Here is a 15,520-nt window from a genome sequence, read left to right on the forward strand (position 1 = left end):
GCCGTTCCAGTGGTGTCGGCACTCTCGTTCCCGGAGGTTATGTCACCCGAGCCCTGTGCCCGATCAGCACTGTCACTGTCCCCACCTTCAGACGTAATCAAGTAGGACTGTGCGACAACCGCAGCTTTAACTTCTGCGGACAAACATTCAGGATGAGAAGGGGTTGTCCTAGTAGTGGACAACCCCTTTAAACAATTAAGAAGGGGTCATTCAGTAATGCACAAACCCTTTAAGAGTAAATACGTTTGCTTGGCGCAGTTATCAGTGTTGTAAAGAAAGTCAGTAATACATGCTTGTATCTCCCATGAAATAACAATTCTGATGCATCTTTTGTTAATCTGCATTTTATCGTTCCTCTGTTACTCCTCCTGAAAATAAATAAATTGACAGCTTGGTGTTACCATTCCTGTTGTCGATGGGGTATGTTTCTGCACCTTCTGACACAGTCCAATCAGAGCTGATGGTAGATCATGCAGTGTATGGACACATCCTATTGACGAGGAAATGGTAACACCCAATTGTCTATTTATATATGCGTTTCCAGGAAGAATAACAGAGGGACAACAATATGCAGAGTTCTAAGAAAAGATGTCCAAGAGTTTTATTGGAAATGGAAGCATTACCCAAAACTTGCTCACCATGGCGGCTGCTGGGTTTTTCTTCAAGACTAAATATTGTTATTTGCAATGAATCTGATACATCTGCGTGATGTCATTGGGATGACCTGTAATCACAGTAGGAGCCTGACTAATCTATAATTCCCTTAGCAGAAGGTCGCTGACAATAATCTGGATGCAAACATAGAGTTTATTGCATCAATGGATCCTGGGGAAATGGATAAAATCAGAAAAGGCCTATAATTTATGGGCAAATTTAATCTAAAGGCCCCTATACACATTAGATAGCTGCCGGCTGGAAGATTCTTTGGGTGAGTGCTTCTTCTTGGACTCCCCCATACACAGGATCGCTCTGCTCACCCGAGCACGCCTGTGCCCTCCTGAGAGCGGCTGCCAGGCTCCTCAGGGGCGGGTCATCTCTCCTAGAATAAAGAACTACAACTCGCAGATCCGTCACTCACTGATATCCGCGGCTTCTGCAGACTTTACTGCAATGTGTATGAGGGACTTAAAAGGAAGACATCATCAGAAAATGACCTACTGGTTTAAGTGTAATTTTTAAAAATGTTTTGTGATTTTTTTTTTTTTTTTTTCTGAATATTACTATCTGTATTAAAATAAAACTTTTGCAATTTTTACTTCGGCCATTGGGGCATTTTTAGGCTCTTGAAGGAAACCTGTCAGCAGGAATATCCATGTTTAAACTAAAGAATAGTATGGCGCTGTCATACTGATTTAATACATACCTTTTAGTTTAAAAATCTGCCTGGTTTTAGTTTCCTCTGTGCTGTGTGCATTGGGGCGGGACTGTGGTTAGGGTCTTCGGCTCAGAGGGCTCAGCCACGGCCCCTCCGCTACCTCTGTTGCATTCATTTAAAGTTTGGGCTGGTGCCGTCTTCAATGTGGACGGCGCTATCGCTGGTAGCTGTCTTTATCAAAATGGTGCATGCGCAGATCGACCTCCAGCGGTCTTCAGGAGAATGGCGCCGGAGGTGGCGCATGCACAGAATGAGATCTCGGGTTGCCATTGAGCAAAGATCTCATTACGTCAACTCTGGCGCCATTTTCCTGAAGACCGCTGGAGGTTTATCTGCTCATGCGCCATCTTCATGAAGACCGCCACCATGGCAAAGGCTGCCCCAGCCCAAAATTTAAATACAACAGAGGTAGCGGAGGGGCCATTGCTGAGCCGAAGACCCTAACCGCGTTCCCGCCCACTGGTCCTGCCACATAGCACAGAGAACACTGAAATTTATCATTATGATTTAACAAAAACCAGGCTGCAAATTTTCAAAGTATTTAGTAAATCTGTATGACAGCGCCATACTGCCTATCCTTTAGTTTAACATGACTGATCCTGGCAACAGGTTTCCTTTAACTTCCTGTTTCAGGAAATCCTCATGCACATGAAGCACAATGAACAGACTTTGATCCTTTTTTTTATATTGAAGCATCTAATGAGCGTGTGCAAAGGTCATTGTAAAGGACTGGTGGGGGAGCAGGGTCCGCTGTGACATCGCCTATTGTGATTGTGGGATCCTGTACAATCAGCCATGTATAGATGTGTTATATCAGTCACTGTAATCCTGCCTCTGAGGATCATGAAACTACTGGAAGCCTTTCCTGAAAGGACAGGAAGTATGAATCTAAGAAAAAGCCCCAGTGGCCAGTGTGAAAATTGCAGGATTATTATTTATTATTTTTTAAGAAAATCTGAAAAAAAAGTACATTTAAAAAAAAAAAAAAAATACTTGTATGATTAAAACCTGATGTAAACAATAGGTAATTTTCTGAGGGTCGGAAGGCCCCCATACACCGTACCGGATGATGCTCATTCGGTCGACAACTTTCTCCGACCCCTCCATGCACTTGCAATCTCCCTTTTAGGCACAGTTTAATACGAAGTTCCAGAAATGCTCTATGTAGGAGTATCTGCGAATAACTGTCGTCTTCTTATGTGAATTCCGATCCCACCCGCATGTCTCCCACTCCGTCCCACTGTCAGATGGGTGTTTGCGGTGGAGATGGATCGGTTTTATAAGAGAACGACTTTCACTACTTTCCTGAAAAGGTTAAAGGGTTAATTCACATCTCGACAGCTCAATAAGTTTTTATAATAAAGAGAATTTATTGACTTCATTATATCCATTCTTGCAAGTTTTTATGTGTTTCGGTAATTACATCATAATATAGATTTATCTGACTCGCCATTACCAGTGCATCCTGGATATGTATGTGTGCGCTCAGAGATGCCTCTGCCCATGAGAGCAAAGAATGCTTGAGAGCATTAAAAAAAGTTATCACATTATTAATGAGTTACTTGAATGCCTGGTAAGTTGGCGTAGCCAACTTCTAGTTCATGAACTTATTTCTGGTGTTAGGTGAGTTTTTTCCTTAAGGGTTATTTTTTTTTAGATTTTTTTTTTTTAAATATCTTTTGTAATTTTTTTTGTACTTTTCATTTTGTGTATTCTCCTTGCTTGTACTATATACTGTAATATAGTGCACAGTATTGCAGTATACAGTACAAATAATGATCTTCTGTGAAGTCCAACCTGTGGTTGGGCTTCATAGCAGCACCAAGATGGCATCATCATGGGATGGGGGTCCTTTTGCAAGGCCTCGACTGCCATGTTAACCCCCTTGGCATCCTGCAACAGCGATCGGAGGTAACTGATCTCTATTGTCAGGGGCAGGTGCCAGCTGTATATTACAGCCAGCACCTGTCCTGTATGGAGCAGGCTCAGGAGCTGAGCCTGCTCCATACACCCACAACCTCCCTACTATCCCTTCCTTGGTTAATCATTTGTATAATTGATATATGGTGCAACTTTCTAATATACTCAAGGGGGTTTTCCGCTTATAGAAAAGTGGATCCCAAATTGTTTCTGTAATGTAAAATAACAAGGCCAAATAGTACCCCCCCCCCCAACGCGCGCCATCACATTTATATGTATGTATGTATATGTAGCTAGTTCTGTCCTCAGCTGAGCCAATGCTCTGTAAGCTAAGCAGTCAGAACGGAGACTGATGCACTCTGTCGTAGCAAACTAGCAGAGCTTTGAGCTGCTGCTGTTCTTCGCTCCGAGAACTGCGAAGTTATTAAATATCCTGCATGCTTTATGGCGGTATTAATTATTTACTCTTCCTGTAGTAACATTACCTACTCTCACTCTCGTGGATACTTTCTTTTATTAGATTGATGACTTCTCGGAGATATTACTTTGAAGTTCTTCACAAACAGGATGATCGAGGCTCTGACCATGTGGAAGTGGCAGTGAGTGTTATTATCGACTCCAAGGTTTTGCGTTCCCCTCCATATTTGAGGTTTCAGTATAATTAGGCAGCTTCTGGTTCTGAAACTAAAGGGGTCTTCCAGGAATAAATTATTTAACCAATGGCTTGCTGTAGGTAAAAATAATTAAAGGGATACTTCGGGGAGATAAAAAATTATTATAATGGCCTTACCTTCATAAACTATTATGATAACATGAATAGTGCTGTGTCCCACGCTCACTACCTGTAATTTTGTGTGACGATGAAGCAGCTCCTCACTGCTCCACCTTCCTTATGGGACGTTACGTCACACATCAGGGGGCGTGGTCGGCTTCCTGATTATATCTGACCACATGCAAGCAGATAGTATTAGGGATCAGCCCACGCCCCCTAATCTGACGTAACGTCCCATGAGGGAGGGGCAGCAGTCAGGAGCAGCTGCAGCGCGCTCAGAATTACAGGTGGTGTGAGGATGGAAAACAGCGCTGTTCATGTTATCCTAAGAGTTTCTAAGGTATGGCCATTACAATAATTTTTTATCTCCCCGGAGTACCCATTTAAATCCAGTATACTCTCCCTCTGCCTTTGATTTTGGTTGTAGTGGTGCCAACATCAACTCATTGGTTGGCTGCAACGGTGATGTGCACTGTGGTCATTATGCCACCGCCTGTTAACACAGACTGAGAGCAGCAGCGCTAAAGTAGCCTAATTTTATTATTACTTACAGCAAGACATGGGATTAAAAAGGTATTGAAGGAAAAACTTTTAAAGGGATATTCTGTTAAGAAGAAATTAACGTCAATCCACAGGATAAGTGAAAACTTCTAAAGTTGTGTCCTGTATGAATGGATCAGCCATCAAGCATGTACACTACTGCTCCGCTCAGACTTTCGGGCAATCGGTGGCAGTCTCAGTGGTCAGATAGGTGATAGCTTCTTGTTGCTGGAATACCCCTTTAAAGAGGACCCTTCACTTGCCGTAGATATTTAATTTTTTACCTAGTTTAAATGCCGCTGTGCTCCTGAATCATGTGTTTTTTATTTTGTTCCTGTGCTTCTCCATTTCTGAGTTATGGCCTCCTTTTCTTAGCATATCACTTAGTCTTTTTAACCAAGTGGTTATGGTCCTAAAAAAAAAAAAATATAGGGACATATTTAAGACCATGCCCACTTGGCTAATAAGATTAGGTCTATAAGCATCGAGAATTATTTTCATATCTCAGGAATGGAGAGGCATAGGAACAAAGGAAAAACAAGGCCGGATTCAGGAGAACAGCGGTTAAAAAATATATATTATATGGCAAGTGACAGGTTCTTTTTAGGCACAATTCCCCACACTTCTTAACCCCTTAAGTCATGCTTACAGTATCCTCAAGGCCAATGTATATGGAAGTGTCAATATGGTCCTTTAAATGTACTTTCCTGAAGACCTAAATAGTGGCTCGACCGTGGCCTACTGATCCCCAGCAATGATATAGATTCAGTGCAATGAAGGTTCACCACCAGGAACTTTACTCTGTTCTGTATCTGTGTTTTAGTGGCGCCTTTCTCTCCCAGGGATGAAGTTTGAAATAGTGGATTCTCAATATTTATCTTTATATACAGGTAAGACAGTGGCACGTACGATCTGCCATCACACAATTTATCACTAGATTAGGATATTCCTCAACAAGTTCTTCTCTTCCAGATGAGACTTCTTATAAAATGAATGAGATCTCCCACATCCCACAAACAATGTCCAGTGTGATGGACCATCGCTTAACCAGAGAACCCACGGTGGATATCTTGAGACAAGATCCTCGAGACACCTTTTATAAGAGTAAGTATTGCATAGTGCACAAGTCTAATGAGATCTGTGGGTAGGTAATGGTGGCGTGAAATCATTGGATGTTCTATTTAATGGATTCATAATAACCATTTATTTATTTATTTTATTAATTTCCTAGAGGAATGACACCATGAAGAATTTTAAGAAACAATGCTTACAGATTATTTATTTGGGAATGCAAGTCTTTAACAGTAGAACTGAGAGATCTGTCACCAGGTCAGAAGTGGCCAGTTTTTGCAATTAATTTTATTCCTGCTTCTCCCTTGGATATAATATATATATATTTTTTTAAAATATCCTCTATATAGTTCAAGAGATATGGGCTCTTAATTCAGTGCTAATTTTTATTGCCTTTACAGAGGGGCGGTGCTTACAGTAATACTGCAGAGCAGCCTAAAGACACGCCCCCGAGGATCCTGCGAGCCACGCCCCCTTGTAAAAACCATAAAAAGGCCCATATCTTTGCAACCCGTATAACGGATTAAAAAAAGATGAAACAAATACTCAGGGAAGCAGACAGAATTAAATAACAGTCAAAAATGGCCACTTTTGATCCAGTGACATTTCCTCTTTAAAAAAAAAATATTTCTCAGCAGTTCTTGCATTCCCCATGAAATAATTTGTTAGCATTGTTTCTTAGAATTGTTTATTATATCATTCCTCTGTAATTCCTCCTGGAAATGATTGCCCAAATTGGCAACTAGATGTTTTCAATCTGTTCCATCAGCAGTGTGTGTGTCTGGTGTTACAGGGACTTTACAGTGAGGTGCAATTGTAGTTCTAATGATGACTCATGAAGGGAAAATTGACCTCCTTGTTTTAGATGGATTCATCTAGTCTGTTTTTAATCACGTGATGTCATAGACCTAATGGAAAAGAGAACAATTAGCTGGGTAGAAGGGTAAAATGAGCAATTGTAAGTGCACAGTGCTGTATAATATGATGATTGCAATATATTAAGAGGATAAAAACTTTGATGGGAGGAGTGCGTCTTTAATTTCTATGGGAAAGTCATTTTGTTGTTCATAAAAGGAAACTAGTGGGGGAAAAAAGAAGGGGGATGTTTGCATGTGATTTCTTTGAAGCCGATCCTGAAGGAAACCTCTCCAAAGTAGGCTTTGTCCAAGCAAAAGGCTGAAAAGAACCCTTCAGGAAATAAACTCTTCAAAATCCCCCCAAGAAATGTTTCTGGAGAATAAAAACTTCTCAAAAACTCAGTCTCCCCAAAAAAGTGTTTCCTGAAAAGGTTCCCGCTCGAAAAACTTGTCATGTTTGCACGCCTTAAAAAAAAATGTGTGTACACATAGCCTTCGGGTATGAGCACACAACATTTTTTCAGCTGGACAAAGCGGACGAGTTTTTCAAGAGCTGGACTTTTCAAGAAACGCTGACAATTTTTTTTTACTTGTTCGTTTTCTCCACTGGCGTGTTTTTTTCTTTTTACTGTTTTTTTTCCCAGCATTTTTTAGGACCTTTTTTTAACTAGTGTTTTCCAAGCATTGTGTTCACTTTATGAAGAATCCGTTATTTTTCATTTTTTTAAGCAAAAACAAAGCTAACATGACTATAAGCTTCAAAAAACGTCTGGTTGTCTTCTGGGTATATTTTAAAGGGAATCTGTCACCAGATTTTTGCTACCTCATCTGAGAGCAGCGTGATGTAGGCAAAGAGAAGCTGAATCCAATGAGGTATCACTTATATTACAGGGTGCAGCCGTTCTGACACAATCTTTTCACAATCAGAGCTTTTAGATTTAGCATGAAGCAGAGCTGAGAAAGCTAGCCCCGCCCACACCAGGCTCTGTATATACAATGTCCATAGACAGTGAGGTGCTCTGTGTCCCAGCAATGATAAGCTCCTGGTGCTAAAACAATCATTGCAAGCAAACAAAACCAGGAGCTTGATAGGAGAGGCATTGCTGAAATCTTTGTTTTAACCCCTACAACATGCTGTCTTCAGCTGGCATAGCAAAAACCTACTGACACATTCCCTTTAAGCCTTCCCATTGACTTTTATTGTAAAGTTCAGAGCGCAAAACACCTGAAAAATCGAAGGGTCTTTTTTATTTTTATTTTTTTTTTTTATAATCCACTTGGCTTCTTTGGAAACCTGAAGCTGTGAAGGCTCTCAAAGTCTGAATATATGCACAGTAAGTGTTTTTTCCATAGACATGCATATGTTCGTTCTTTTAGGCGCTTCTTCAGGCACTTTTCTGAGCAGACTCACCTGGAAAACCTGTTGGGTGCACATACCTTAAGAGTGCGGCAAACTTCGGTGTGGACCTAACACCTGTGATCTCTCTACAGCCCCTATGATTGAACAATCCAAAGTAGAGAACGTGCTGGTCCCCTGTGCGTACAATCCTACTTATGTGGTGAAGGACTTCCCCATTGCCCGTTACCAAGGCCTGCAGTTTGTAAGTGAAGACTGTATGTGTATTACCGCGCCGCACGCTCCTCCACCTCTCATCACATTTCATTATTTTGCGCGCCTTTTTCTTTTTTAGGTTTACCTTACCTTCGTCTACCCTAATGATTTTACACGTCTTACCCACATGGAAACAGAAAACAAATGCTTCTACCGGGAATCCCCAGTGTACTTGGAGAAGTGAGTCCTCCGTGGCTTGTAACCGTCTCTTGGCTGATGTCGTACATGCATTTTCTCCTGCTTTCCTTGAAATGATCACTGTCTGGAAGCCACAGCCCCGCTTCCTTAAAATTCACACTCTTGTCACGCAAATGGCCCGAGCTTTCATGCTGCTGTGTTTTCTTCCCTCAGGTTCGGATTCTATAAGTACATGAAGATGGATGACGACGATTCCCCCCAAATGCCGTTCCTCTTCTTCAATCGCCAGCGTATGTACAGACCGTCTTTACTGTTATAGAAATGGATGACTCATGTGTCTTTGTCTATTTCCTGTCACTGCTGGAAGTCATTTATAGCTGAACAGCATCAGGTTTTGACACTGAGGTTATTGTTATATATTAGGTGACTTTTCTCATCAACTGAAGCACTTGAAATACGGACACCGGAAAGAGGTTTTTAAAGGGGCTCAGTGTATAAATGACACAGACCCCAAAACTGGAGTATTCTGCTGCATCTATATACTCTGGACAGGTCGGCCACATGTACCGTGTGGTTTTCTTCATGTCTAGACGGCATGTCAATCAGCGGTGTTCAGGGGGACGGCTAAGATGCTGATTGGCTGACAGGCAGAGATTTCATACTATGCTGCATGTGAGTGGGTGGAGGCAGTATTTAACCCTTCGTGTTGCATTTTTGGGCATGTTTACCCCTTATGTCTCTGAACCTCTAAATGGCATTTTTTTTAAAAAAAAGTTTAATTTTAGAATTAGAGGACCTGTCACTTGCCATCAATATAAATGTGTAATTTTATTATCTGGTGTAAATGGCGCTCTTCTCCTGAATCTGGTGATGTTTCTCTTTTTTTCTCTTTTGTACCATTGGTTCTCCGTTCCTGAGATATGGCCCCTATTCCTTGTATGCACATCTAGTCTTGTTAGCCAAGTGGGCGTGGTTGTGTAATCTTCTCAATGTTCTTCAGGGCCATGCATATTTATTGCAACAAAAAAAAAGATTTACTTTTTTTTTTTTTGCCAAGTGGGTATGGTCCTGAAGTAGATTTTTGTAGAAAATATTTGACCACACCCACTTGGCAATAAGACTAGATTTGCTTCCAGGCAAAAAGGGCTCTATATCTCAGGAATGGAAAGGCGCAGGAACAACACCAGATTCAGGAGAACAGCAACATTTACACCAGGTAAAAAAAATACATATTTATGACCACGAGACAGGTCCTCTTTAACCCGCTACTGACATTGTCAGTAATAGTACGTCCCTGTGCCCTATTGTACCAGGTACATACTATTACGCACAATGCTATCGCGCCCTCTCAGAAGCTGTGCGTGGCGATCACTGCTGGGTGGCAGCTGATTTTCACAGCTGACACCCGGTACTATGTTTCAGGATCGGTCCCGCACCGCTCCCGGCACATTAACCCAGGAAATTCTGCGATCAAAGTCAATCCCAGCATTCCGGGAGCAGGGGGAGGTAAGCGCACCCCTCTTACCTTGTTTCTGGGGTCCGGCGCTGTGTCTGCTGTGTCCCGGTTCTTGCCATGGTGACCCGATGTTGTCATGACAACATCCGGGTCACCAGGCATCAGGAAGTTAGCTTGATCATGTGCAGTGCGTGATCAAAGTAACTTGTGCCTGTGCAGCGCTGACAGGCTGTATAGCATAGAGATGCTGCTGCATCCCTGTGCTATACAGGCGATCAAACTGCAAAGAATAAAAGTCCCATAGTGGGACAAAGTGTAAGGCTGTGTTCACACGATGCGTATTTCATGCGTTTCCGCGGCGTTTTTGCAGTTGCGTAAACGCCGCGGAAACGCATGAAAAACGCATGGTAGAAGGGAAGCAATGTTCCCCAATGGAAATCCGCATGTGCTGTGCCCATGATGCGGATTTTTCCGCAGCGTTAACGCTGCGGTCAAAAATCCGCAGCATGTCAATTAATTTTGCGGAAACGCGGCGATTTCGCCGCCATTGACTTGCATTAGAACGCGCCAATTCCGCAAGACAGCATTTGTACTTGCGTAATTGGTGCGTTCTAATGTGCGGATGGTACCCGGGTGTGGAGGAGAGGAGAGTCTCATCCACACCCAGGTACCATTAAAAAAGCTGTAAGGGTATGTGCACACGATGCAGAAATGAAGCAGAAAATTTCTGCATCATTTCTGCATCTCCCTGGCAGAAAAAAACGCATGCAGATTGTGCATGCGTTTTTCCTGCAGAATACATGCGGATCCACATGCAGATTCACATGCGTTTCCGCATGCAGATTGACAAGCGCTTTCCAGGCGATTTTAGCATCACTTGGAAAGTGCTTGACAACTAGGTCACACTATATAAATCCATGCAAACAGCATGGATTTATATAGTGTGACCCGAGAGAGTGTATATACTTACATCCGATGGCCCGCGCTGTCCTGCTCAATCTGTTCTCCCGGCTGCCGGCAACTTTGAATTGAAAGACCTGCCGACGTCAGCGTCACGTGACCCGTCACATGACTCTGACGTCACCGCAGGTCCTACAACTCACTGTAAGTGCCGGGAACCAAGCGGGAGCGCTGCGCGGGCCGACAGATGGTAAGAATACATTTATTTTTTATTTTATTCTTCTTTTACAGCTTTTTTAATGGTACCTGGGTGTGGATGAGACTCTCCTCTTCTCCACACCCGGGTACCATCCGCACATTAGAACGCACCAATTACGCAAGTACAAATGCTGTCTTGCGGAATTGGCGCGTTCTAATGCAAGTCAATGGCGGCGAAATCGCCGCGTTTCCGCAAAATTAATTGACATGCTGCGGATTTTTGACCGCAGCGTTAACGCTGCGGAAAAATCCGCATCATGGGCACAGCACATGCGGATTTCCATTGGGGAACATTGCTGCCCTTCTACCATGCGTTTTTCATGCGTTTCCGCGGCGTTTACGCAACTGCAAAAACGCCGCGGAAACGCATGAAATACGCATCGTGTGAACACAGCCTAAAAGAAGAATAAAATAAAAAATAAATGTATTCTTACCATCTGTCGGCCCGCGCAGCGCTCCCGCTTGGTTCCCGGCACTTACAGTGAGTTGTAGGACCTGCGGTGACGTCAGAGTCATGTGACGGGTCACGTGACGCTGACGTCGGCAGGTCTTTCAATTCAAAGTTGCCGGCAGCCGGGAGAACAGATTGAGCAGGACAGCGCGGGCCATCGGAGGTAAGTATATACACTCTCTCGGGTCACACTATATAAATCCATGCTGTTTGCATGGATTTATATAGTGTGACCTAGTTGTCAAGCACTTTCCAAGTGATGCTAAAATCGCCTGGAAAGCGCTTGTCAATCTGCATGCGGAAACGCATGTGAATCTGCATGTGGATCCGCATGTATTCTGCAGGAAAAACGCATGCACAATCTGCATGCGTTTTTTCTGCCAGGGAGATGCAGAAATGATGCAGAAATTTTCTGCTTCATTTCTGCATCATGTGCACATACCCTAAAAGTAAAAAAAAAAAAAAAAAAAAAAAGAGTGTGAAAGAAAAATTGTAAAAATATAAAAAATAATAAAAAAAAAATAATCCAAAAAAATAAAAATATACTGTACCCATAAATAAATATTATGAAAAAAAAAAAGTACACATGTGGGATCGCCGCATCCAGAACGACCTGACCTATAAAACTGTCCCACTAGTTAACCCCTTTAGTGAACACGGTAAAAAATAAAAATAAAAAACGAAGCAAAAAACAATGCTTTATCATCATACCACCAAACAAAAAATGGAATAAAACGCGATCAAAAAGACGAATGTAAATAAAAATGGTACCGTTAAAAACATCATCTTGTCCGACAAAAAGCAAGCCGCCATACAGTTCAATCAGCCAAAAAATAAAAAAGTTATAGCTCTCACAATAAAGCAATCCAAAAAAATTATTCTTCTATAAAATAGTTTTTGTGTAAAAGCGCCAAAAAATAAAAAAAACATATAAATGTGGTATCCCTGTAAACGTACTGACCCGAAGAATAAAGCTGCCTTATCAATTTTACCACACCCGGAGCAGAATAAAAAAAAACAATACCTGAATTGTTGGTTTTTGTTTATTCTGCCTCCCAAAAATCGAAATAGAAAACGATAAAAAAAAGTCACATGCCCGAAAATGGTACCAATAAAAACGTCAACTCGTCCCGGAAAAAACAAGCTATCACATGACTCTCTCTGCCGAAATATGGAAAAATGATTGCACAAACTAGTCTTTGCAAAAAAAAAGCGTCTGTGTGTGACAGCTGCCAAACATAATCCGATATGAATCTGGTATTGCTGTAATTGCACCGACCCGAAGAATAAAGTCGCCTAATCACTTATACCACACGAGGAATGGTGTAAAAAATAAACACTAGGGTTATGTTGAGGTTGGGATTTTTTCAAAAGTAAAGGACAAAAAAATGATGAAGATATGGCGACCAGTGTTGAGCGCAAGTGCTCGCTATTTGAGTTTGCATCGGGTGCTCGGGTATGCACGTAGAATCGCGGGTGCTCAAGTGACATGCTCGAGTCTCCGCCCCATATGTTTCACGGCTGTTATACAGCCAAAAAAACTCGTGGGGATTGCCTGCCATGCACGAGCGATTTCGCATCATGTTTTTTTTTTGGGTGACTAAGGCTATGTGCCCACGATGCGGAAATGCTCCGGATTTTTTCCTGAGCGTTTCTGCATCTCCCTGGATGAAAAAACTCATGCGGATTGTACATGCGTTTTTCCTGCCAGGGACATGCGGATGTGAAGCGTTCTTCACATGCATTTCCGCATGCGGGTTGTCAAGCGCTTTCCAAGCGATTTTAGCATCACCTGGAAAGTACTTGACAACTTGGTCACACTATATAAATCCATGCAAATGGCATGTATTTATATAGTGTGACCCCAAAGAATGTTAAAAAATAAATATCATACTTGCCTTCTGATGACCCCCGGTGTCTTTATTCGATTCGTCTCGGCTTGCCGGCAGCTCGCAGTACACTAAAGGACCTGCCGACGTCAGCGGTCGCGTGACCCGTCACATGACTAAATGATGTCATGGCAGGTCCTAGAGTCCACCGCGATCTGCCGGCAAGCCAAGACAAAGACACCAGGGGCCATCAGAATGTAAGTATAATATTTATTTTTTATTTCATTCTTTTTTTTTTTTTTTACAGGTTCTATGGTACCCGGGTCCGGAGGAGAGTCTCCTCTCCCCCACTCCGTGTCGCTTAGGGTAGTTTGGGAGGGGGGGGGGGCAGCTAGGACTGGGGCTCGGTATTTTGGAGGAAAGGCTCAGGCCTGGGATGCCCGCCTGCAGGGTCCTGTCAGTGGCTCAGAGTTCCGCTGCGCTGGTGGGCGGCCACCCCCTTAGCCCCACCTTTTCTGGCTGCACTACATCGTGCAGCAGTATTTTGAATATGGCGCCTGTGTTGGATCCTTACTTGCACTGTCCTGCTTCCGGCACTCACCAACGGACACTAGCAGCACAGAGGTGCTCTCCTGGGAACTCGGACAGAGGAGGTTGTTGACATCTGGGGGCTGATATTTGGTTCTCCTCAGCAAGTTTTCTTAAAGCACTGCTCACTGTTGTTTTTTTCCCCGCTCTTTGGTTCTTATAATGTCAGAATCCTGAGAAAACCGCGCACTCCCATCGGTGGAGTCCGCACTAGTCACTTATTATGCATTCTCAGCCTGTAATAATACGTTTTCCATGGGGCAATCGGTGGCCTACTGTACCTCCTATACTCCTCCGCCTCCGGCTTATACCTTCTCAGGGGACCTCTGTATTATCAGGAGAGAGTATAGCCTCGTCTGCTTGAGCTTGTGATCTAGGCCAGTCAGCAGCCGAAGTAACTAGGGTGTCCAGGATGCTGGTTACTGTTAAAGAGCTTTTGCCAATGGTGGTTGCCAACCCAGGAGCTGCGACCGCTGCTGCGAGTGAATCTGACCCTCCTGCCAAGCCGCACCAGTATCGTTGGTCTGAGAGCCTCGCTTTACCTCATTCTTCAGGTCTCCCTCACAGGGAAGACATCTAAGATCTTTATCCCCCTCTCAGGAAGTACACCCCCACCCCCCAACGCTCGGACTCCAGTTCCAGCACACAGTCTATGCAAGACCCATAGCAGATGGGGAAGTCGATGGAGATAATGGAAAGTTTGATTTCGGCTGTTGACTCGCTTCTAAGGGTGATGTCAGATGACCCCCTTGCCCTCTACTAAAACAGATTTCTTTCGGAGAGACAAACGCATGGCTAGGTCTTTTTCTAACCACGAGGATTTTGGGGAAGTCATACGGAAGACGCATGTCAACACCCTAATCGGCGTTTTCAGAAACGCAGTTGTACGCAGGTGTTTTACCCTTTTCCAACATAGTTGGTGGCATCCTGGTTCTCTCCGCCTATGGTAGGTACTCCCGTATCTCGCCTATCTAGGACAACTACTTTACCTCTTGCTGAAGTAGCAGCACTTAGAGACCCCACAGACAGACATACAGAGTCTGTGGCTATGTCCGCCTTTGAAGCAGTAGGCTTTGCCCTCTGCCCAGCTTTCTCTACTACTTGGTTATCAAAGGAAGATACTGCTTGGGCGAAACATTTGCGGTGCAGTATTCTGGCTGGTTCCCAGGAGGCGGATCTAGCAGATATTGCGGATCAGATCGCGCAGGCAGATATTTATGTTCAGAATTAGATGCGGCTGATTGCTCTGTTCAGGAGGAAAGCAGTTGTGTGACCATTTGTCTTATCTTATGGCTTAAAGTATGGAGAGCAGATTTGGCTTCGAAGAAGTCTCTTACGGGTTTAACCTTCCAGAAGTTGCGCCTGTTTGGTACTAAATTGGACAAGACCACTTCTGATGCCACGGGCGACAGAAGCACCCTGCTTCCCTAGGCCAGGCCCAGCCGTCCATTTAGAGGAATGTGGGCTTCCCATATGCTGGCGGCCATATACTATTGCTAATATCTATTTTTGACTCATATGCAGTAAAATTGCCTGGTTCTGAATTCTCTCTAATCAGTCATGCAACAAAAATAATTCCCAGGCGAATTACTGGGAAACAATTGTCAAAATAGTCAGGCACCTGGGTGGAGAAAATTCTAGGACCGTGATCTTTTCCACCAGGTTTTGGGTTATTTTGCTCTGCAGCCCTCATGGAATTATATGTATGTGTTTACCAAACTAACTTCTCGCATTTCACCCTTTCTGATGATCA

The 15,520-nt window shown here is 43.3% G+C and overlaps 1 protein-coding gene across 2 annotated transcripts in view; it reads left to right on the plus strand.

Annotated features, from left to right (window-relative positions):
- B4GALNT4 (beta-1,4-N-acetyl-galactosaminyltransferase 4) overlaps positions 1 to 15,520 on the plus strand; it is an 86,991-nt gene that overhangs the window by 30,626 nt on the left and 40,845 nt on the right. For both annotated transcript variants that reach the window (XM_073658739.1, XM_073658738.1), the window contains exons 9-14: positions 3,816 to 3,894; positions 5,431 to 5,497; positions 5,580 to 5,711; positions 8,027 to 8,136; positions 8,227 to 8,327; positions 8,499 to 8,575. In XM_073658739.1, coding sequence (XP_073514840.1) covers positions 3,816 to 3,894; positions 5,431 to 5,497; positions 5,580 to 5,711; positions 8,027 to 8,136; positions 8,227 to 8,327; positions 8,499 to 8,575 — 566 coding nt within the window. The remainder of the gene's footprint in view (positions 1 to 3,815; positions 3,895 to 5,430; positions 5,498 to 5,579; positions 5,712 to 8,026; positions 8,137 to 8,226; positions 8,328 to 8,498; positions 8,576 to 15,520) is intronic.

This window comes from Phyllobates terribilis, unplaced genomic scaffold (assembly GCF_046119375.1).
Source record: "Phyllobates terribilis strain yellow unplaced genomic scaffold, ASM4611937v1 Scaffold_13__5_contigs__length_258822181, whole genome shotgun sequence".
Taxonomy (NCBI): Eukaryota; Metazoa; Chordata; class Amphibia; order Anura; family Dendrobatidae; genus Phyllobates; species Phyllobates terribilis.